Source organism: Arvicanthis niloticus, chromosome 15 (genome assembly GCF_011762505.2).
Source record: "Arvicanthis niloticus isolate mArvNil1 chromosome 15, mArvNil1.pat.X, whole genome shotgun sequence".
NCBI classification, from domain to species: Eukaryota; Metazoa; Chordata; class Mammalia; order Rodentia; family Muridae; genus Arvicanthis; species Arvicanthis niloticus.
The window spans coordinates 14,114,586-14,139,313 of record NC_047672.1 but is presented as its reverse complement, the minus strand read 5'-3'; the positions used below and the strand labels follow the sequence as shown (position 1 = coordinate 14,139,313).

General features: G+C 37.7%; 1 protein-coding gene across 13 annotated transcripts in view; it reads left to right on the top strand.

Annotated features, from left to right (window-relative positions):
- Pals2 (protein associated with LIN7 2, MAGUK p55 family member) overlaps positions 1-24,728 on the top strand; it is an 80,667-nt gene that overhangs the window by 48,448 nt on the left and 7,491 nt on the right. For 9 of the 13 annotated variants that reach the window (XM_076913349.1, XM_076913348.1, XM_034519142.2 and 6 more), the window contains 5 exons: positions 11,623-11,664; positions 13,143-13,274; positions 14,928-15,027; positions 15,342-15,410; positions 18,127-18,288. In XM_076913349.1, coding sequence (XP_076769464.1) covers positions 11,623-11,664; positions 13,143-13,274; positions 14,928-15,027; positions 15,342-15,410; positions 18,127-18,288 — 505 coding nt within the window. The remainder of the gene's footprint in view (positions 1-11,622; positions 11,665-13,142; positions 13,275-14,927; positions 15,028-15,341; positions 15,411-18,126; positions 18,289-24,728) is intronic. The other 4 variants (XM_034519144.2, XM_076913351.1, XM_034519145.2 and 1 more) reach the window with 1 other exon arrangement.

Here is a 24,728-nt window from a genome sequence, read left to right as displayed (position 1 = left end):
TATATGTTAGATTAAAGTTGATCTGGTATACTTAGTTTTCACACATTTCATGTATATTTTAGGTAAAATGAATAAATGAACAGGAAAATGTGCTAATGATATTTTTTGATCTCTCGTATTAATCATGAAATAATCCTAGTTCTTGGGAGATTGAAACAGAAGGCCCCCAAGTTTGAACCTTAGCCTGGGATACATACTAAGATACCCCTTCCCCCCAAAAAAGAAAAGATGGTGATGGGTAGCATTCTGGTTTTGAGCTGGTCCTTAGAAGGTAAGACATACTACTTAATCATGATTTTCTTCTACAGATAAATTAGATGTATGAAAATAGTGAACATTGTTTGAAGTAAAGGTAGATATCTGTTTTAGTTTCATCTCTGTTGCTATGACAGTTAAAACTATATTACCTTCCTTTACAAAGACAACAATTATTAATACAAGAAAAGACATTAGAATTTAGACTATGCCTGTTCTTCTGGGGCTGCCATCACCTCATTTGTGTATTTCCATTTGTGACAAAATGACACCTGCTTGAACCTGATTGTGTTGGAAGAATATTTGTTATTTTATTAACTATTAATTAGAAATAGGAATTTTCCTCTGTGGTCCCAACCAGAAGTCTTATAATTAAGTCACCAATGTGTATTAGTTACTTTCTCATTCTGTAACAACATGCCTGATGAAAGCAACTGAAAGAAGAAAGGGTTTATTCTGGCTCACAGTTTGTCAGAACAGCTCATAATGCTGGGAAGATCTTGGCAGCAAGAGCTTAGGGCAGCTGGTCACAGTGTGTCCATAGTCAGGAAGCAGATAGAGATGAATGCTGGTTCAGGTCACTTTTCCTTTTTGTTTCAGTCCAGGATGCCAGCCCGTGGAATAATGCCATTCACATTTACTGTAGGTCTTCTCTTCTCAATTAAAACTTTCTAGAAATATCTTCCTAGGTACTCTCACAGGTGTATTTCCATGGTGATTTTTAATCCTGTCTAGTTGACAATAATCATACTGTTTATGTGTATATAGTGGACTTTGCAGGTAAAACCCTCTTTGTTTCCTTGTAAATTTGGTGAACTGAATAGCTTACTTCAGTTAAGAATATTTAAGTTTGGTTCAAGCTTAAACTTTCCCCCAGTCTATAATGGGGTTTCTGGGTTTTATCTAGCCTTTACTAGGGAAGAGGATTCAAGTGTGAAGTGGAGAGAAGTAGTCATATGGCCTGCACAACGGTCTCTGGCTCATCTGACCCTGAACAAGAAGAGGTACCATTGTGGGAAGCCTCCAGCTGTACTCAGACTAGGATTTTTTTTTTATGAGCAGAAAATAATTATGTTGAAATAGTAAGCATAACCCAAGATTGTTCTCAACAAATCTTGGGCATCTAAGAGATGCTGTGGATAAGGAAGGACATTTGCCCTTAGAAGTGGCTTTCTCACTTAGGAGCTACAGCATCTAATGCACTAGCTCCCACCACCACCTCATCCCCAACTACTGTGTTGCTTTCTGTAGTCTCAGTTACCCATGGTCAAGGAAAGTCTAAAAATACTAAGAAAAGTCCCGAGATGACTCATACTTTAAATGTGCATTATTCTGTGCATGGTGAGGAATTTGTTCTTCATACTTTAGTTCCACCCAGAACCTGAACCATCCTGTTGTTCAGAGTATTGTATGTAGTACCCACTCCCTAGTAGCTTTCTCAGTTAGCAGAACACATATGCTGGTGTATCGGCTTGTATTCAAGTAATTCCTGCTGACATTTCAACCATAAAGCATAAGCACTGACAATTGAGATATGCCAACTCAAAAGCCATGGGGTACTTCTAGAGCTTTAGTGGTAACAGCTCTCAACCTAGCAAGAGAAGAAAGACTACTGAGCTGTGGTAACAACAGACCTCTCTACACAAAGTTGTAAAAGAAAAGAAATATGCTAGTTGACTGAATGGTCTGAAGCAGTTGGTCACAGTGTGTGTTAAGTGCAGTTAACAGTAGGTTATAAAGCTTAATACTTTCTTAAGTTTAGTCACCCATTGTACATCTTAGAATAAGTCTTCTATGGATTCCTGTGCTTGGAGCCTATTGTAGTTCTGTAGCTTGCTGTGAGAGTAGAGGGAAACCAGAAGCTCTCCTGCTAGGGTCGTGGTTTTTTCAAAGCACAGTAGATTCTCTTTGTCAGAAACACTTGGGATGCTGCTGGCTTGCAGTCCCAAGTCTTCTTTGAGGCATGTGATGTGTATTTTACAGTTTAAGAATTGGGTAAGCTAGATGTTGTAACTACTTTGGAAGTCATATATGATTTAGGTTTCAGAAAGATATAAATAATTGTACTTATAAAGCCTGTGCTAGTTTTTGTCTCTATGAAAAATGGTTTAGAGAGCAATTTATTTTGGCTTTAGAAATTTCAGTCTAGGGATACTTAGCCCCATTTTTGGGCTATTGTGGCAAAGTATGTCTGTGGAAAGGCAGGACAGGGCAAGTTGCTCACCACAGGAGGGCTGAAAACAGACATAGGAAAGGAGCAGGGCAGTGTGTATCCTCCAGACATGCTTTCATGACCAGTTACTTTCGAGCAGCCTCACTTTCTAATTACTGTTGAGTATGAATTCCTCAGTGGATCTGACCCATTAATGAAGCTGGTACCTCTATAGTGAGCCTACCTCAATGACTGGATTTGCCATCTGGGGTCCAAGAATTCAACACATGAGATGCTAAGGAGACTGTATATAAATCATAACACAGACAAACTGATAGCAGTTCTCTTTTGCTTACCCTTTAAGACAAGTATGACCTGGTCACTAAGAATACTATAGGAAGCCGGGTGGTGGTGGCGCACGCCTTTAATCCCAGCACTTGGGAGGCAGAGGCAGGCGGATTTCTGAGTTCGAGGCCAGCCTGGTCTACAGAGTGAGTTCCAGGACAGCCAGGGCTATACAGAGAAACCCTGTCTCGAAAAACCAAAAAAAAAAAAAAAAAAAAAAAGAATACTATAGGAAAATAATAACTTTATTTTAGTCAACAAAATAATAGCAAATCAAAGTTAATTTTCTGTAAAAAATAAAGTTGATAAAGTTTGTCCAAGTTGAATTTATTGAAAGTGTGCTAATATAGTTTCTTACAAGAAAATCCATATATATAACTAATCATATTAACAAATTAAGAGAGAAAAACCTCAATAGAGGTATGATTAAATTTTGCTTAGATTCATGTGTCTTTTTTTTTTTAACAAAGAAAACATTTAATTGAGGACTTGTTTACAGTTGCAGAGGGTCTCTGCTAAATTATCATCGTGAAAGAGGACGTAACTCCACATATGGTAATAAGGAGTAGCTGAGCTGAGCACTTTATATTCCTGATCTACAGGCAGGCATAGGCAAGCAGACAGACAGGGAGGGGGAAGAATGAGGGAGAGAAAAAGAGAAATATAGATAGGTAGAGATAGACATAGACAGACAGACATAGACAGACACAGACCTGGACTTTTGAAGGTTCAAAGCCTACCCTCAATGACATGCCTCCTTCAACAAGGCCACACCCCTTTTAGACAGGTCACTTGGGAATTCAGCATGGAAATAAATAGATGAGCCTGTGGACATTATTCTCACTCAAATCGCCACAAATAACTTCTACCAGTGGTGAAGACTTCCACTTGAATTCATCTTTAAAAAAAACATCAATTTATTGTAATTTATTCTTAGTTGTGTGAAATGGACAATGTACACTATATAATGACTTGAATAAAATAAAGGATGACATTGTAGTAGGTAGGTTTTATCAAAGTATAGATTAGAGATTTACAAAGAAAAAAAAAAAACAAGAAACAAAAAACCTAAAAACAGCTAGATAATTTTAGGCATAGTATTGCTTTTAAATACAAACCAAAGATGTAATCCATGAAAGCTGTAACTGATACCGTTATGAATAAAAGTTCCTACTTGTGAAAGGCAATTAAGTTAAGGGACTAAGAAAAGCTACATACTTCAAGAAAATCTCTACAAAACAATCATGTCTGAAAAGTGAGTGATGCTAAATATGGCTAGTTTAACTCAGCTGAAGAGTAAGAACAGATGGATTTCAAACGTGAGCAAGAAAGATGGGCGGGCACTGATAACGGGGAACAAACCCAGCAAACAGGTGAATGAAGAGACACTCAAGGTGATGTACTACTAGGGAAGCTGAAAAGATGTCGTGTGCTACACTCTATTCAGTGGCCAAAACCAACAGGGAACCAAACTCCCAAGAGAGGATATGGAGCACAGGGACAGATAGATAGAGCCCTTGCTGCAGAAACATGAGATGGATGGGAGGCCCTTCTGGAGGACAGTTGATAGTTTAAAATACTAATAAAGTAGGAAGAGGAAGCTGAAAGTCTGACTGCTGAATAAATCGAGGGCATGGCTGCTCTGAAGTATGGTTGGGATGAAGGGCTTTTTTATTATACAGATGAGGAATAGTACAACCAAAGGCATCTGGAAGAGGCCAGAGAGGGAGAGAAAGTAGTAGACAACATGCCCAGGGGAATGGGCCAGGGTGCAGGGGATGTCATGATAGGAAGACAAAAGAGAGGACCAGGAGAACAGGGACCAAGAGAGCATATGGCTGAAATGGCAGGGTTATATGGAAATGAAAAGCCGGGGGAAGAAAGTCCAAGACCTGGAGAAGTGTAGGCTAGGGAGGCAGGATGAGAAGAGCCAAGAGCAACTCCAGGTACTGAGTGCTCCTGGAGTCAGCATGGGTTTGATATGTGGATAGGCACCAGGGATAGATAGTAAATCATTTGTCCTGAGTTTCTTTTGGAGCTGCCAACTCTGAGCTAGTCTACCTGACACCTCACCACAACCAACTCTAGTCCCTTAAGAGGTCTCATTTCCATCAAAGTAAAAGAGCCCATGATAAACCAAAGAAACTAACTGAATCATACACAGTCATGCCCTGGTGAAAGAAATGCCTTCAAATGGCTGTTAGAGCAAATACTTTCAAGCTCTTGTTTTCCTTAAAGACATTAGGAATAAGCAATATCTGGTGTTAACGTTTAGTATGTTTGCAAACTTCGGACTAGAAACCTACTAACATTCAGACATTTCTGGCACCACACACACTTCAGCATTCCCAGGCACTAGGACAGCAGCTGACAGAAATGCCACCCAGGATGTTAACCCAGCTTGGCCCTGACAAACTACAGGGCCCTGGCAGATGCAATGGAAAAGCACAACTTGCTGCTGGAGGAAGAGGGTGAGCCTGTTCAGAATATTGATGAAGCTGCAAACAATAAAGTAAACTGAACTGACTCAACTTTAAGAATAAAATAGCAATGATTTGATTGCTTTAAAATCTCACTTGGGATAGGATGAAACAAATTCTTAATACTTTAAATTTCAAGATTCTCGGACTGAAACTTTCAGTTAATTATTGCCTATATCCAGTTATTTGTTTGCTATTGATTAATCCAAAGAAGCCAAGAAGTAAAGTCTAAAATGAAGATAAATAAAGCTTTTGCCTCATTGAAGTTAAAAAAATAAAATGGAAGGAGAGAGAAAGGTGCTGACTAGCATTACGTCCTGCCAGTGTTTTCTTGAGGATTCAGTAAGTATGGTGTGACAAAAATATAGAGACAAAATTGCTGCGGAGGAAGAAGTAAAACTATAAATATACAATTAATATAATTTTTATCCTTGGAACCCACCTGAGGAAACCATAAATCTAGAAATAATAGAGTACTTAATCAGATTCAGCTTTTTTTTCATATCAAGCAACTAAAAACATAAATAAGACATCATTTACAATAGAGTTGCCTTAATGCCTGGTAATAAATCTAACAAACTAGTTCAAGTCCTCCACACAAAAGAATTATGAAGATGTTCTCAATTAATAGAGTGTTATGGAAATGTCTATTTTCTTCACATTGACTTACAGACTCAGAGATTTGTCATTGAAAATTCCAGCAAGGTTTTTCTTCATCTTGATGACAAGAAGGGCCAGGAAACTGGAGGCAGAAAAGTAGGAGTGGTGGCATCTTAGTTCCTTTCCTTGTTGCTGTGCAGCTTTAAGGAGAAAGTGTAATTCTGGTTCCCAGTTCAAGGATACAGTCCACCATAGTACAGAGGTTTAAAAGGAACGAAGCCTGAAGCAGCTGGTCACCTTGAATCCAGTCAGGAAGCAGAGAGCAATAATATCTTGTTCCCAGCATCCTTCTATGTTTATAGTCCAGGACTCTAGCCCAGAAAATGGTGCCACCCTCAGTAAGTGGGTCTTCATACCTCAATTAAGCTAATCAAGATAATTCCCCAATTGTAAGACCAGGGGCCTATCTCCTAGGTGATTCTAGATTTCATTGAATTGAAGGTTGGGATCACAATTATTTTATTTTTATTTATTTTTTTCTCATACAAGACATCCTGACCATAACCATCACAATTATTAACATGCAGGTTTACATATTATGCTGTCTGCATAGGAATGGATAGCATGGTCAGTGGAAGAGAGAATCCAGAAAGAGACGTAAGCATGTGTATTACTTCAGTTTATAAGAGAATGAAAGAAAATTGAATATTTGCTGGACAGTGGTGGTACACGTCTTTAATCCCAGCACTTGGGAGGCAGAGGCAGGCCTGGTCTACAGAGTGAGTTCCAGGACAGCCAGGGCTACACAGAGAAACCCTGTCTCGAAAAAAACCAAAAAAAAAAAATAAATAAAAAAAAAATTGAATATTCATAAAGATAATATCTATAATTGTGTCATTGTTTCATATTCCATATAAAATCAAGTGAAAACAGGTCAGTAAACATCTGAAAACACTAAAAATCACAGTATAAGATGCTCTCTTTTACAACTCAGCAAAATTCATACATGAATCTACAGTGTCTCCTTTATTGATAATAAAAGTAGAGTTGGCATAGCACATTGATGGGAAGGAAGTTTAGTAATGTCTCTTAGAGTGGAATCTTCATGTGTTCTAAAACCCAGTTGTTTCCTAGAACAATTCTTACATATAGTCAGAAATTCATTAACGAGTATGTAAATCTTAAAACATTAGTACACATCTTATGTGTATTATCTATTGTTTTTATGTGTATTATCTATTTTTATTTTTAATAGACAGAATTAAGTCTATATCCAGAAGGCAAAGCAGGAGGTTGAATACACAATCTAAAGTAAAGGTCATCTTGTTGGGGAAGGCAGGATAATGGGTTGGGATGAAATGAGAGCAGGAGAACCAGGTTTTGAGTTTACGTTTTGGGTGGCAAACCCATAGTTCTTTTTTATGTAATTTACTAAATAAATGCAGCTTATAGGAGCAACTTAAGTGTGGCTTAAAATGAAGAATTTCAAGTTGTAATTTTTAAGTATACAGTTTTGTAGATGTGGTATTCATAATGGACCTGTGACATCATTAACACAATTAAAATACACTTAGTGGTCACTCCTGAGTTGTGTGAGACTGTTGGTGTCTCTCCCTCCTGTTTCTTGTGTTTTCTCCCTCACTCCAGGCAACTGTTCTTCTGCATTCTGTCACTGTTAGTCTACGTTCCCATATGGTCATATAAGCAGAATTATATTTATTTGGATTTCAGATTTTTAATATATTTTCATTCACTGAGGATTTTATATGTGCATACAGTGTGTTTTTATTGTTTACCCCATACTCCTCCTCCTAACTCCTCCCAGATCTGCCTCTCACTCTCTCCTGACTTTGTGTCCTCTGAGTGCAGTTTGTGCTGCCCAGTTACTCATGGTGTTGGCCTGGTCTCTGTCTCTTTCAGAAAGCTTTAGCTGTCAGAGGCTCAGATAAAGGTTCCAGGGGCTCTCCCTCCATGCTGGAATGCTGACTGGCTTGATCTTGTGCAGGCCTTATACAGGCTAGCACAGCTACTGTGAGTACAGCAGTTCTGCCATGTCCAGAAGATGCTGTTAGGCTCTGCTCCTCCCTCGCCTCTAGATCTTAGTCTTTCCGAGCCTCGCAGGGAAGGGATATAATACAGATGTCCCATCTGTTGCTAAACACTCTATAAACATTTAATCTTTACATTTTGACCTACTATGAGTTTCTCCTTTAATCACTGTGTCCCACACAAGAGAAAATTCTGATTGAGTCTAAGAGCTGTACTAATTTGTAGTGATAGTGATTTGATTTTATTAGCCATTTTGATACATACTCATTTAGTATATGTGCTCCCCAGCCATACACAAAATTAGAGTTAACTCAGACCCAGAATGACAGAGGTTTCATGTTCTCACTTATATATGAATCCTAGAGTCAGATTTTGATTTGTGTGTCTAAATTGAAGGTCCTTTAGAATCTAGGAAACTAGATGAATTTCAGTTTTTACCTGAATTTTTTCAGCACAAATATACATGATTTATCTATTTTGCTTATTTTTGTTGGTAAGTTTGTACCTTTTTATTGATCTAGCATTTCATTGCATGGGCATACCAATGTACATGTATAAACTGGCTGGTCAGCTTTTTTGTTATTACCAATTTGGGCTATTACAGATTAAAACAGCTAGGGATATACATACCTAGGTATTGAGAGTTGGTCATTTGGTAGGTGTATGTTAAAATTTTAGAGAAAAAGTAATTGTAGCAATGCCACCAGCATTGCCTAAGTTTATTTTACTCAGCTTCTTGGCTATATTTGGTATGGCCAGTCTTTAGTTTCAGTCAATATAATAATATATATTAGTAGCTAATTGTAATTTTAATTTGCATATCACTAATGACATTATAATTATATAATATATATTATATGATAATATTAGACATTTTTCATGTACTTATTTTCCATGATTTTACCCACGCAATCAAGTTCACATGTCTTTGTCTACTTTGTGCTGTTCTCTTACTTGGTTTTAGCATTCTGGTGTGCTGGCTTATTTTATGTCAACTTGACCCAAGCTGAAATCTCCAAAGAGGAGGGAACCCCTGTTGAGGAATAGATCAGACTGTAGGAAGGCAAGCCTGTAGGGCATTTCCTTAATTAGTGATTGACTAGGGTTAAAAGGAAGCCCATTGTAAGTGGGGTTACTGCTGAGCTGGTGGTCCTGGGTTCTCTAAGAAAGTAGGTGGAGCAAGCCAGTAAACAGCACTCACTTCCCTGTGGCTTCTGCATCAGCTTTCTTCCAGGTTCCTACCTGTTTGAGTTCCTGCATTGGCTTCCCTCAGTGGATTGTATGAAGCCGTGTAGTAAACCTTGTCCTCCCCAGGGTGCTCAGTTATGCTGTTTCGTCACACCAGTATTAACCCAAGACACCTGGATACAGATGTTTCATCATTGTAATTTGCAAGATTTTCATCTAGTTTTCAAATTTGTGATTATCCTTTCTTAGTCTCCTGAGTGTTGGGTTACAGTCTTGTACTTCTATGCCAAGCTATGGAATTGAGTTCCTTTTATATGTACTGTGCTCCACTTAACAATTGGAATTCTTCCTATAGTTTCTCAAAAATAAGAGTATAATGTGTAAATTTTAAACATTTATTTTACTGTGTTGCTGATACAGGTTGTCACTGTGTAGCCCAGGCTGGCCTTCAAGTCATTGGTAATCCTCCTACCTTACCTCCTAAGTGTTAGGATTATAGGTGCAAATTACCACATTCAGTTGCACTATGTCTTGTTTACTAAATTGTTCCATATTTGCTATTTCTGATACACACATACTTTTACACTTTTAGGGTCTTTGACTGGGTTTGTTGGTTTCATTTTTGAGATACATCATCCTGTAGTTGAAGCTGACCTCCCATCCACTATTTACTATGTAGCTAAGGAGGACTTTGAACTATTTCCCAAATGCTGGGACTATAGTGTGTACCACTACATCTGGATGTTCTGGACTCTTCTTAATTGACTTTTCTTTCTGTTCCAGGTTATTTGTTCTACTTATTTGCATGCCTGCTCATGTTTTGTTGTTTGTTTTGTTTGGAGTTTTTTGAGAATATATGAAAATATATTTTGCATTATTTCTACCTTTCTTTCTTCTACAACCTCCTGTGTTCTTTCCTACATACACACTCTCAAATATATGACCTGCTTGTCTATGATCATTAATATTAAACAACACACATGGCTTACTGATCCCGTATAGTATAGCTTTTATGTACATGTGTTTAGAACTGACCATGTGGGATTCAGTAACACATCAGGGGCTCCTGACCCTGGAGATGACTGCTTGGCTGTATTCTTCCCAGCAGCCATTAATTTTCTGTAGTTTTTTTGTATAAGGGTGGGACTTTGAAATTCCCTTCTTGTCATTGGTATATGAACTGGTATATCATCATTATGCAGGTCTTGTTTAGGCAACTCATCTTTGGTAAACAGATTGCTCCTAATCTTTTTAGTTACAAGTTCCTAGTACTTCAGAAGTTACTAATATTGTATAGGAATCACATGTGCTTGAGTAATTGCTGAATCCATTCCCAGAAGTGGATTACTAGGTCAGAGGGTTTTTGTGTTTGTGATCTTGGTAATTATTGCCAAATTGCCCTCTCAAGAGGTGGGAGCATTCTTCCACAAGCCTGTTAGGAAAATCCCTATTAGCCAACATTCTGTCTGCAGAATGTCAAATATTTGGGTTTCTGTTTGTTAGTTAGCTAATATGAAGAAGGTGTCATCCTCGTCATGTTTTAATTTTCATTTCTGCTCAGAATAGTTTGCACATCTGTGTTTAAAAAGCTATTTGTGCCCGGCAGTGGTGGCACACATCTTTAATCCCAGCACTTGGGAGGCAGAGGCAGGCGGATTTCTGAGTTCAAGGCCAGCCTGGTCTACAAAGTGAGTTCCAGGTCTACACAGAGAAACCCTGTCTCTAAAAACCAAAAAAAAAAAAAAAAAAAAAAAAAAAAGAAAGAGAGAGAGAGAGAGAGAGAGAGAGAGAGAGAGAGAGAAAAGAAAGAAAAAGCTATTTGTACTTCACTTTGTCTACCATCTATTTAAAATCATTGGTCACTCAGTTTCTTTTTAATGGTGAGAATACGGATTGAAATATTTTAATTGTTGTTTAGTAACTTAAGGTTGGCATTCATAAACTATTTTGTAATGCAGTTCATAAAATACAGCAAGTCAACTCTTCAATGATTTTAAAGATTTTATAAAACTCCTAGGTCGAAGACTAGGCTAATTGATTTTTCAGACCAATTTTACCAAAGTTTAATCTGAGTTTTTGAGCACGAGGGTAATATTCCAAAAGTAGTTTAATGAGGCAAAGAATTATTCTTTTTTGTAATCCTTTTACATCTGAGTTGGATGTTGGTATCTCCAAACAGGGTAACTAATGTTTGAAATTGGAAGATACTTGTAACTTTACAAAGTTTTCTTCTACAGTCAAGAATGTTGAACACCCTTGTGTAGGTAGCATGAAGCCTTTTGTTCACTGGGCTTTTCTCTAGAAGTAAGGAATATACTGCTAGTTTTACAAATACTCACACAGTGTCTTCTCTGTCTCATGCCAAATGTCTGTGGCTTTTTGCTTCTATTATTTATAATCTACAGGTATTATAACCTGTGAACAATTAATTAGGGAGGAAGTCGCTTTATCAATGAGTGAAGTAATAAAATGAGCCAGTAGCTTACTTGTGTTTTGTTACATTATAAGTTAAAAGTCTGGCTTTATTTATGCAATTGAAAAATATATTTTTAGAGTTACGTCAATATGGAGAGGCATCCAGCCCACGTCCGTCAGGTATGATATCATGTGAAAACATTCTCTGGTATTTCCATTGTTCTGTCTTAGCAGTCGACTAAATTTACCTTGATTAAACTTTATTGTCTTGAGTTGTACATTGCTGGAGCCTTGAGCTGCATGCCAGACTCAAGTTAGCCACCTGTCACAGTTTAGCAGTCTTAATAGTGTGTGCATGCTTGCTTTTTAGATGCTTCTAAATTTATGTGTCAGGAAAAAGTGGCTTCTTGGTTTGTGTGGCATTGATCCTCAGACTTGGCAGAGTTCTTGCAAATGGCCTACAGCTCCCTATCAAGACCACAGGCATCCAGTGTTTACAGATATCTCCTATGCATTCTTCACTCTGGGTGGTTTTTAAGCATGCTAATAATATAGTGTATATACTTGTACTATTGAAAAGTTTTATTTGTTTCTAGTTGAAGTGTGATACACTTAGAAAAGTAACATTGTTAATTTGACTAATTGTATGCTTTTCTGCTTATTAAACTTTATCTGCTGAATGATACTAAGGCTTTTCTGTAGAAGATAAATTTGAATTTCCATAAATATGTATGAAGTATGTCTATTTTAAGAAAACAGTTGATCTAAACTTGCCATCAAATATTAAAAATGATTAATTAGAATTTAAAGTAAATAAGCAATATGTTGCAAGCACTGGAGATCTTAACCGTCTAACTGGCATACTTTTATTAGGAAAGCAAAGTCAAGAGAAATCTGTATGTTTGAATTTAAATTGGAAAACATTCAGGACCTTTCTAATATTTTGTCTCATATTAATTTAATGCTAATTTAAACTTAAACATATAAATCATGGTAAGATGATGATCAAGAAAGTATTTTCCTTATTTGTTTTAGCCCTTGTAACTGTCTGATTAAAATATTCTACTAGAGGTTAAGTTCTTAACGTTTTAAGGTTGCCAGATATAAGATGACCATTGTTTAATTTTGCTTTCAAGGTGTCTGAACAATGTCAGGCCTGACATATTAGAAATATATGCCTCAAACTAACTGCATACATTATCTCAGGATTTTAACTGCAAAATGACATTTATTTAAATTAAAAATTATTCAGTGTTTGTTGGAAAATCAAGTGAAAAGATTGGAGAGGGGAGCAGGGTAGAATGCAGTGATTATTACACACTTCCTCACTTAAGATTAGCTATTAAGGGGAGTGGATAATACAGATCAGTGGTAGAACATGCACCTACTCACATGCAAAGCCCTGGATTTAAATCCCCACACCACAAAACAAAGAAACAGGAGTTTTAAAAATGAACAAAATTGTAATGTAGCAAAATGTTTATTTTTCTGCTATACCAAATCATTATATTAATAATCTAATAAATTTGTTTTTATTTAGAAGAATAAGTTTCTTATCTAAAATACTTAGTGTCATTTATAGTTAAATCACAGTGGTTTGGTTTCAGCATTCAGTAAGTGATATACATATAGTCTTTTTCACTGTGCTATGTTTTTAGGTATTTGTCAAGTGTCATTTTGATTATAATCCATTCAATGATAACCTGATACCCTGCAAAGAAGCAGGACTGAAATTTTCTAAAGGAGAAATTCTTCAGATTGTAAACAGAGAAGACCCAAATTGGTGGCAGGTTAGTATGATTCTCAAAAAATTCCTAAAATGCTTTTCTGTTTTCAATCTTTGATCTGCCCAGTATCTAAAAGTGCAGAAAGTATTTGTTCCTGTGATTTTTCTTGCATGAACAGCTCCTGCTTTATGTCTGCCAGCTTTGTGGACAGAAGACCAAGTTGAGAGAGAATTTATGAGTGTAAATAGAAGCAGGCATAACCTGCCTGTGGTACCTCCCCTGGTTTAAGGATTAAGTGAAACAGTTCTTTCCTGTGGGTAGTTGCCTTCAAATATGTTGTAGGACAAGAACTTTGTAATCATTGCTTGTCAGTGTTTCTTGGTGTTTACTTGAGCTGACACAGTATTCAAAGTTGAAGAAATTGACAAGAAACCTAGAATCTTTTCTGCTCTCAGAGATGACTCTAGCCACATTAGAGAACAGGGCAAAAGAAGAAAGCTCCAGGACCCAGTACCAAACACAGACTTAGCTGTTAGTGGTAACTGGTGTTAACAGTGTGAATTAAATGACTTCTACAGAGAGATGGTGTAGAGGAGAAGAACAGCCTGAGCACCGTGTGCCTGCTGTAAATGAGGACACTTTTAGCACTAAGTACAGCAGGATGAGACGACTAGGAAATGAGTCCAGCAAACAGTTCATCATTGCAAGAGGTCTTCACGGAAACACTGGAGGCTTTAGAAATGTCTGAGCACTTCCTATCGCTGATCACAGACCTTCCAGGTTTTCTCTGTCTTACTTTCTGTAAATGCTCTCTCTTAGTTTTCTAATCCTCTCACTATCATTCAAGTCCTTTTTTTTTTTTATTTTGATAATCTTATTTAATTCCAGTTTTCAGGATTATTAAAAATTGATAAACAGGGTTTTTTTTATTCCAGTTATAAGAAGAAAGAAAATAACATTGTGATGTGAATCATTATCATTTAAAAATATCACTTGTTCTGGGGCACAGAGATGGCTCAGCTTAAGAGCCCTCGCTGCTCTTATGGAGGACCTACACAGCCAGCACTCACGTTGGACTGCTCACAGTCTCTGGACTCCAACTCCTCCTCTGGGCACTGTCACTCATATGCACACACACATGACCCAAAGTCACTTGAGTAAAATATTTTTTAACTACTTACTTTGATTTTAAGGTTTCTATTTTTTGTACTAGATAAAGTTTTACCTATTTTAAACTTACTACCTTGGGATATTCAGATTCTTGTTAGCATGAGTTAAATTTTATGCTTTGTATTCTCAGTATTGGAAATTCTTTTTGATTTGGACTCAGGAAATAATATTCTAGGATTGAGGTCAGTAGAAATGGTTCATAAAGGATAATGGATAAGTAGTTCCTTAACACTTCTTTACATAAAGTAGAATTCTTTCCTTTCTTTGACTTTATCACATACACATTTTTTGCCCTCCCCACCTCATAAAACATTGTAGTATTTGAGGAGCCTGTACATTGTTGTTAATGGGAGTTTCAACATGTCATTACCAGTTGACATACATGAGTGTTAGTTACAAATTGCTTTCTTTGTTTAAATGCTTTAACACAGTTCTATGGATTGAAAAGAGTGTTTTTCATAGGAAACTAACTTTAACTGACCATCATTTGTACATACTAAAACATTGTCTAAAACTTTGGTTACTGATATATTAATTTGATTCTAGGCTAGCCATGTGAAAGAGGGAGGAAGTGCTGGTCTGATTCCAAGCCAGTTCCTGGAAGAGAAGAGAAAGGCATTTGTTCGCAGAGACTGGGACAATTCAGGTGAAGAGCTTCTCACAGGTCACAGGCAGGGAGGGGCTGGGCTCACCTTTTGCCTCTTTTTTTTTTTTTTTTCTGAAATCACAAATGAATTTATTTGAAATACATGGAGAATTAATTTTTCCTGCTCATCTGCTTTTTTCCTCTCTAAAGTAATTTTTTATTCTTTTCTGCCACCTACTGGTAGTGTATCAAATATCAGTGATAAATTCATCCCTTCCTAGGAAGGGTAATTCCCTTACCTCCTTATAAAATAACTGGGCAATTTAAGATCACGTCTAAATGTATCATCTAAGTTAATTCTTGTCATCTTCCAGGACCCTTTTGTGGAACTATAAGCAACAAAAAAAAGAAAAAGATGATGTACCTCACAACCAGGAATGCAGGTACGTTTAAAAATCCCTTTGGTAGATCTAAATAAATGGCTTTATTATTAGTTAACATTTTAATCTCTGAATATGAAATTTAAAATGAGTTTAATTTATATTAGTGCCAATTACTGGATCTCATGTGAACACACGATAAGATATGTCACAGTTTGTGAGTATAATTTGCAGCAGGAAGAAGTTGTTAGGCATTGTGCTTGTACTAAGTGCAGGAGGGATGAATGGACAGTACTTATTTAGAGGATTCTGACATGGCCGCATGTTTCTTAGGAGCAGAGTGCCTTTGTGCAGATGTTAGCATTAGCGTGAAGGGGAGCTGTGTGCTGCCCTAATGTCAGGTTCATTTTGAGGGAATGGCCCTGGGCCAGCTAACTCATTTAATCAGTGGACATCTTCTAAGTCTTTCTCAACTCTTGTAGGGTTTGACTTTTTGGAGGGGGGTAAAAGAGGGAGGAAGGCGGAGAGAGAAAGAGAGGAGAGAGAGTGAAGTTCTGTAATTAATCTAAGTGACTGTCAACCGAAGAAATAAAATATGGTATATATGCACCACAGAAAGAAGTTAATTTATTTATTTATTTATTTATTTATTTTTGCAGAAAAAGAGATAATCATGTTTAACAAACTAAACCAATCATAGAAACACAAACATGTTTTTGCCCACTTGTGGACCCTAGATTTTATAGAGATAAACAAAATCATATATGCGCAGTTGACATTAAAGGAGAAGGGAAATCATGTAGGAAAGAAGGAAGAGAAAGACAAGGGGTGAAGGAGAAGGGTAGCCAGGCACAGGAAACTGTGTACAATGCATTGTTTGTCTGCAGGAAAGCGGCCTTATGTGTCCTGGCGTAATAAAAACTGTTAAAAAGGAGGCTAAATGTGGAAACTACCAGGTTTGTTTCCTTGACTTCAAGCTACCTCTATGCTAGTAATAACACAGTATAAAGAAGAAGCATACAGGACGGAGAAGTGGTGTTTTTACTCTCCAATATTGGTTTAATCTGGTATGAAGAAATTGTACACCGAAGGAATTGTTGCAATAATAAAGTAAGGATGAAGTGTTCTTACTGCAGATAGAGTCAGGCACTGAGGATAGGTGGTGTGTTTCAGAATCACTGGTTTTATCATTCATTAAATGTATATCCTTAAAATTTTTAGCAAGTTTTGTAACTTTTTCATTGACTTGGCTTGTAATTTGAGGCTATGACCTACTGAAAATACTTTTTTTATCCAGCATTTTATTTTATGGATACATTTCAGAATCTTGGTACTTAGACATGAGTGTGCTGTTGCTAGAAGTGACGTACTCTGCCTCTGCAAGCCCAGCAGCCATGCAGGTGCTCTGTGCCCTGTACTTCACATACACCTTAAATCACATAAACTGTAACTTGGTTGATGGAAACTGTAAAGTCATTATTTCTACTGATAAGTTGCTAATAAGCCTTTAATGCAGTGGTTCTCAACCTTTTGGGGTTGTGACCTCTTGTGGGTTGACTGACTCTTTTAACAAGAGTGTCTTACCCAGGATTTCTATTCCTGCACAAATACCATGACCAAGAAGCAAGTTGGGGAGGAAAGAGTTTATTCAGTTTATTCCACATTGCTGTTCATCACCAAAGGAAGTCAGGACTGGAACTCAAGCAGGTCAGGAAGCAGGAGCTGATGCAGAGGCCATGGAGGGATGTTACTTACTGGCTTGCTTCCCCTGGCTTGCTCAGCTTGCTTTCTTGTAGAACTCAGGACCACCAGCCCAGGGATGGCACCGCCCACAATGGGCCCTCCCACTTTTGATCACTAATTGAGAAAATGCCTTACAGTTGGATCTCATGGAAGCATTTCAAGGGAGGCTCCTTTCTCTGTGATATCTTCAGCTTGTGTCAAGTTGACACACAAAGCCAACGAATACAAAGAGGTTAACTAGGAATATTGGAAAACACAGATATTTACATTACGATTCATATCAGTACCAAAAATACAGTTATGAAATAGCAGTGAAAATACCTTTATGAGGGTCACTACAACATGAAGAACTGTATTAAAGGGTTCTTCACAACATTGAGAAGGTCGAGTACCACTGTGTTAATGTATAGAGTGTTAATAAATGTGTATAAAACTCTGGGATTTTGTAGCACAGTACATGAGTATCTTAAGGTAAACAAGTCGGGGCAAGCATTTAAATCAAGATATAAGATAATTTCTAGGACAGGGAAGTAGGCTCAGATACTTTGGTCATCCTGATAAGCCCTTAGAAACAATGATCATGGGAGTGTTCACATAATTGGCTTTATTGCCTTGCTTGTTCTTTGACTATTTGTGTTTATTGTATTGCTTGTTCCTTGACTATTTGCATCTATTGTATTGCTAGACCCTCAACCTAGGACTGACCTTAAGACATACATGTAATCAAAATGGTATAAAAGCATAAAGGAGGAGGGGGGATGGGATAGGGGGTTCTAGGGAGGGGAAATGGGCAAAGGGGATGACATCTATATTGTAAATAAATAAAATATCCAATAAAAAAGTTAAATAAAAATTTTTAAAAATGATAATTTCTGCACCCTACAAAATTTGTAAAAGCAAGCCTATGTCAGATGTGCATGAATCCAGTGGTAGTTACTATCAAGGCAAGAAGACCATTAGCATACAGAATACCAGGGAATGTTTTTGTATATACAAAGTATAACTGAATATGATGTCCTGTTACTTTCACATTTAGAGTTTGATCGTCATGAAATTCAGATCTATGAGGAAGTAGCAAAAATGCCACCCTTCCAACGGAAAACATTAGTGTTGATTGGAGCTCAAGGTGTGGGCAGAAGGAGCTTGAAGAACAGGTTCATAGTACTGAATCCTGCTAGGTTTGGAACAACGGTGCCATGTAAGTCTTCAGTTTCCATTTGCTGCTCAGAAAGAGGATGGGTATATGGAGAAAAGGATTATTATTCATTAACACTAATTTCAGATAAGATTTGGTTTGCTAATGAGCAGTTCTGAGATACTACACGTTGTCACTGCCTTAGGGAATGTGGCCTGCTTGGTGCTCAGCTGTGGCTGCCTCTGTAAACTCTGCACTGCAGAAGTGCTAGAGGTAAATACATACATCTCAGAGTCGGGGCAAATTACATTTGTTCGTTTTCTATGTAACTATTAAACATTTATTTGTATTTTTCAGCCAGTGTGGTATAAAGAAAAAAGCCTACTAGATGTTCAAACACTCAATCCAACAGTAGCTTTGTGAATTTGGTGGTCTGGTTTAAATTACAGGCCTCAGCCCTGCAGGATCCTAAGCCTGCTACTCTGAAAGCAGGTTCTTCAGGAGACAGCAGTTATCAGACTACCTGAGACTATGTGAGAAGGAGACCTGTGTAGGTTCTAGCTCAGACTTTCACTTTGTAATCTTTGTTTCCCCTAGCTTTTGCATGTGCACATAGAACACTTAGTGATGTCAGAAATGGAGTAGGTAGAGCATTCAGGTCATTGCTGATGCTATGATACCTGCTGTACATTTGACCTCTTGGAGGAGCCATAGGAAATGGCCTCACAGGCCTCTCTCTTCAGAGAAGAGGATTTGTTTTCATCCATGTATTTTTCTCGGCTCTTTTGTTGGTTTTTGTTTTTTGTTTTTGTTTTGTTTTTTTTTTTTTGTAGCTATTGTTCATTTATTTATATTTGGCCTCATGGTAGGATGAGACAGTATGTAGCAGGAGTGTGTACAACAGGAGGCTCCTCACTTCATGGTAGACAGGAAGCAGAGAGTAAGGGATCCAGGATAAGGAATTACCTTCCTAGGCATTCCCCAGTAACCAGCTTTCTCTTAAGGGCTGGTCCCTAAGACTCCCCAAGCCTTCAGTCTAGCACTGCCAGTTGGGTCAGTTCATGTTCAGACCGCACGACTTAGCTTGTGGCCGCTTCAGTCCTACAGAATCACACTCCCCAAAGCTGGTTTTAATGTGCTGTGACTTCGAATGTCTTAGGATTTGGTTTTGCTTATATTGGCTTTATTTTGACTCTTTTTTTTTAAATACTTTTTAAAATTATTTTTAATTAGGTATAACTGTGTATGTATTGTGTATGTACATGTGAGTGTAGGTGCCACAGAGACCAGAGGCATAGGACACCCCCTAGCACCCACATTTGAACTTTATAGACAGTTGTGCGCTGCCTGGTGTGAATGCTGTGCACTGACCCCTGATCCTGTGCAAGATCAGCTGGTGATCAACTGCTGAGCCTTCTCCAGTCTTAAACATGGTTTCTTTTTTTTTTTTTTTTTTTTTCCTCAGTAGTAGGCTTCCTTTCAGTGTTTTCATGTCTATCTGGTTTAGGTTGCTACTTTCCCATCTTCCTGTCCCTGTTTGGTGCTCATACCCTCTGCCCTAGTAGTGTGTCTATGCTCGACACTTCCTTCTTTACTCGGGGTTTTGCAGGGGGCGGGGGGGGAGCGGGGGGGTAATTGTTTTGTTTTGTTTTGTTTTTTTTAACTATGTCCCTTTTCTAGTTTCATGATGTCTGTCCTCACACATTCCCACACACACGTACACACTCAAACACACACACCACAACTAGGGTCTGCAAATGAGGAACATTCGGTATTTATCTTTCTTAGCTTGAGCTACCCCATTTATTATCTTTTCCAACTCTGCTCATTTTCTTGGAAATTTCCCAACTTCATTTTTCTTTAGAACCAAATAAAATTCTAGTGTGTGTACGTTTTCATTACCGTTCATCAGTTGCTAGCCATCTAGTTTGATTTCATTCCCTTGTAAATTTGAATAGAACAACAATAAGCATTGCTGATAGAGAGTCCTTTGGGTACACACCTCTAAATGCTGGTTCTGTTTTTACAGTGGTGCTATGTGGGTGGGTTTATTCCTTGTGAGGGGGATGGACATGCAGAGGCCAGAGGTTCATGGTGCATATCTTCTTCCATTGCCTCCTTCCCTTGTTTTTTGTTTTGTCACCCACCGCACCTGGAGCTCATTGTTTTGAATAGGCTGAAGGTCAGGGAGCTCTAAGGATCCAGCTGGTTAACATACTGTTCCCACCACATCTCTCAGACAAGCCCCACCTGTGTGTTTGTTTGTTTGTTCATGGGCATTTGCCTTCATCTGTGACTGTGTACCACATGCTTGCCTGAAGTCCACAGAAGCTAGAAGAGAGGATGGTATCAGATTCCCTAGAACTAGAGTCACACATAGATGGTTTCCAGCCATGATAATGGTACTGGGAATTGAACCCAGGTCCTCTGTAAGAGAGGCTAGTGCCCTTAATCACAGAGCCATCTCTCCATGCCTTGTGCCCAGCTTTTGTGGGTGTTCAAAAACCGAACTCGTCTGACAAGCACCTTGTCAGCTGACAGCATCCCACTTAATATTTCTTGCACTGATGTCCATATGATCACACCAGTTTGCACACCTCGCAACAGTGAATAAGGTTTCCTCCTCCTTCAAATTCTCACTAGCATTTGCTGTCATTGCTCTTGATGGTAGCCATTCAGACTTGGGTAAGATAGAATCTCAAAATAGTTCTATTTTGAATTATTCTGATATTGAACACTTGTTAAAATATTTATTGGTCACTTGTATTTCTTCTTTTGAGAATTGTCTACCTCATTATTACATTTATTGGTTGGCAGTTTGGATTGGGGTTTTTTTTTTTTTTTTTTTTTTGGTATTTAATTTTCACAGTTCTTTTTACGTATAATCTGAAGTATGTCTGGCAATGACTTTATCCCATTATTTTTCCTGACAATTTCCTTTGTTATACAGTTTTTTAAAAGAAAGATATTTTTAACCACTTAAATTTTTGGTTCTACTTATTATACTATAGGATTTTTCCTTCTGAACATTCTAGAATATGCCTATATCTCAAAGTGTGTTCATTATGTTTTCCTTAGCAATTTCACCATTTCATGTTTTAAGTTAAGGTCTTTGGTCCACTTCGAATTATTTTTCATTCTTCTACAGCTAGATAGTTTTTTACAAGCACCATCTACTGTCTTTTTTCCAGTGTGTGTTTTAACACACTGTTCCTAGCTCTGGGAGTTTATTTCTGGGACAGTGCTGTATATTCTTTTGCTGCTATGCCAGTACCATAATGTCTTCAAACATTGGCTCTCTACTATAGTTTAAAGTTGAGTAATCCATGTTTCTTCCAGCTGGGTTCTTTCTGCTTAGAATTGTTTTGGCCACCTAGAGTCTTTTCTGTCTCTCTGAATTGTGTTTCTAGTTCTATGAATTGTGTTTCTAGTTTTTGGAATTTTTATGGGGTTACACTCACTCTGTGTATTCCTTCAGGTTTGTAACCATTTTTACAGGCTGCTCCGCCTGTCCAGGAGCAGTCTTCCCACCACCTAGCACCTTCAGTTTTTTTGTTCATTTTGATTTTAATGGATTTTTTTCTCCTCTGAACTATTTAATCTTTTCAAAGTTAATATGTGTCATATTAAAAAGCTGGTTCAACAGTAACAGTAATAGATATATTCTCAGAAAACAGGATGGCATTAATATGCTTCCATTTGCACAACTATCCAGAGGTAGTCACCATTCCTTCACCTGTCTGCTCTATATCTCTATCTCTTTTTATTTTACTTAATTATTGCTTCTAAACTTTTTACTTTACCATCTGCGTTCAGATGAAATCTCTTCACCCAATTTGGTTACTTTGAATTGTTTTTAGTATGTTCACATAGTTGTGCAAGTATTTCTATTGTTACAGGATTGCTCTAGGGGCCTTAGTAATAGCCCCCTCTGTCATTCCTGAATTTGGTAATTTTTTTTTCTTATCTTAGTCTTCCTAAATATTTGTCAATTTTGCTCTTTTCAGAATTTTTTGTAATTTTATTAATTTTCTGCTTTTTCTATCATATATTTTATTAATTTAAATTTAATCTTATTTCTTTTTTTGTTTGCCCCTTGGGAATAGGATGATCTTTTCTCAGTTATCCTAAGTAGAAAGTTAGATTGTTCATTAGCAGACTCATTAATGTTAGAAATTTCTCAGGAGCTATTGCTTTTTTTATATCTTGTAATTTTGTTGTGGTTTATGACTTTTTGTTTGCATTCATCTCAGAGACATTTTTAATTCTATAAATAGATAAATGTAATGAAGCACTTTCTCTTCACACTGATGCCACAGAGGCTTAAAATGTAATCTGAGAATAGGACAGTTGTGCAACACGAGTCACTTAGCTGGAGCTAAAACTGGCATCTTATGCGCTGCCTGCGTGCAGCTTTCTTCCTTCCTAACCATATATGAAAATAGTCACTAGGATGAGCTAGAAACTGATTATTTTGGGTCAAAAGTCAAAGTGAAAGGAAAACTAGCAGTCCTCTGGTTTTGATGCCTTCTCTCTGCTGCATATTCCTGTGCATTTTTGTTGAGTCTTTCCATGTAAGCTCTCAGTAGGCTTCAGTTAGACATCTAATGTTTCTTCTTGAAGCTTTCCACAGTGATAATAATTTTTTTCTGCTAAGACACTTTTCTAAGGCTTCAGAATCCTTTACAAGTATGATGGCTGAACTGTACTCTATCAAAGGAGAGACCAAGACTATGCTGCCCAGCACCCAGGAAGACTCTTGGCAGCTCCATCAGTAATGGTCACTCTCGAAGTCTTTTTCTTTTTTTTACGTGACCCATTTTGGAGTGTATTATCTAATTTCACACATTTTAGTTTCCAGATTTTCCTGTTAATGATGATAATTCCATTCACTGTGTCCAGAGAACATATGCCACATTAACTCCTTAGGAATGTTTTATAGCCTCGGATATAACATGTTCCTTGTTCTTGGACACTTGGGGAAAATGTATTCTCTTGTTGACTGGACTGCTGCATTGATTGATATGTTCTGTGTCAGTACTCAGGTCCTCATTTCCTCTGTAACCTTCTGTTCTCTCCATCCCTGGAAGCCTTGAGGTCTCCTGCTCTTTTGCTGATTTGTCTATCTCTCTTTTGCTTCATCTCTGTTTTGTTTCATGTCTTTGGAGATTCTACTGTTAGGTACTTATATATTTGTAAGCATCTTATTTCTGGATGAATTGGCCCTTTTGTCATTGTAAATATTGTTCATTGTTTTTAGCAGTAACTTTTGTCTCCCTGTTTGTCTGATATGATGTGAGTATGCAGCTGTGTCTGGGTCACTGCTTACATGTATGTTTTTCCCATCCTTTACTTCCAATATACTGATGTATAAGTGTAAGAGTTCTTTCATAAACAGCATATAGTTCAATCAGTTTTTCAATCTGTTGTGCCATTCTCTTCCTTTGAATTTGCCTGGCTGTTTCCTCTTTAAGTTCAGCTCTGCATTATTGTAAATATATAAATTACTTTCTTATCCTTCAAATATGCATCAGGAGAGTTGCATCTTGTCTTTGTGCCCTATAATTGATACTAATGTTGATCATTGACTGTGGCATTTGGTAGGTTTTTTCCCCCTGAAAAGTTCCACAGAATTTTGCATATAACCCATGCAAAACCTTCTGTGGATGTTTAAGTCATATGAATTATCATAAATAATGCCTATATATAATGTTAGTGGTTTATAAATAGTTGTTAGGCTATATTGCTTAAGGATCAATGAGAAGGGATAAAAATCTGTTCATAGTCAGTACAGATAGGTTTTATTTTTCCTGAATTTTCCCATCCATGGTTAGCTGATAAGAGATACAGATAATGTGTTTCCTCTTACTGTCTTTCTGTGCAAAGCGCTTTCATGACAGTCCTGGGAGGCAGGCTGGCTTTTGAACATGCAATAGCCTAGAGGAAAAGTATTACTTGTTTTGCCAGCAGTAGAAATACAAACCACTGCTATGACTGGCTACCATAGGCCTTAAGTGTGGGCATACATTTTTTGCAACCTACTTTTAATAAGGGTTCAGTCTCTCCTATCTTCTGTCACCCAGCAGAGGTAGTGGAAGAGAAAAGTTATTAGGTTATGGGGGAAATGGATCTGTTCGGCAATAGTTCTTTGGAGGTAAGCTCAATCTTCCTGGGAAGCAGTTCAGTCCTGTAGCAAACATCAAATATGATTCAGCAGCTGCAGACCAGTCCTCTAGGCAGACAGACACCAGGCAAGAATCAGCAGCTGCAGTCCAGTCCTTTCAGCAAGCAGACATCAGGCAGGTGCAGTTCAACCAGCCTGAGGCGAGGCCACAGAAACGGCAAGCTGCCACAGGAACCTCATGAGCAGTTCTTGGACGAGTTTCTCTCAATGTCAGAGTTATCACAAGTTAAACTCAACAATGCTATGTAAGGTGAACCAATACATGTGTGTCATATAGCGAAGTATAGCAAGACAGAGCAAACCAAGGCTCAGTGCTTGT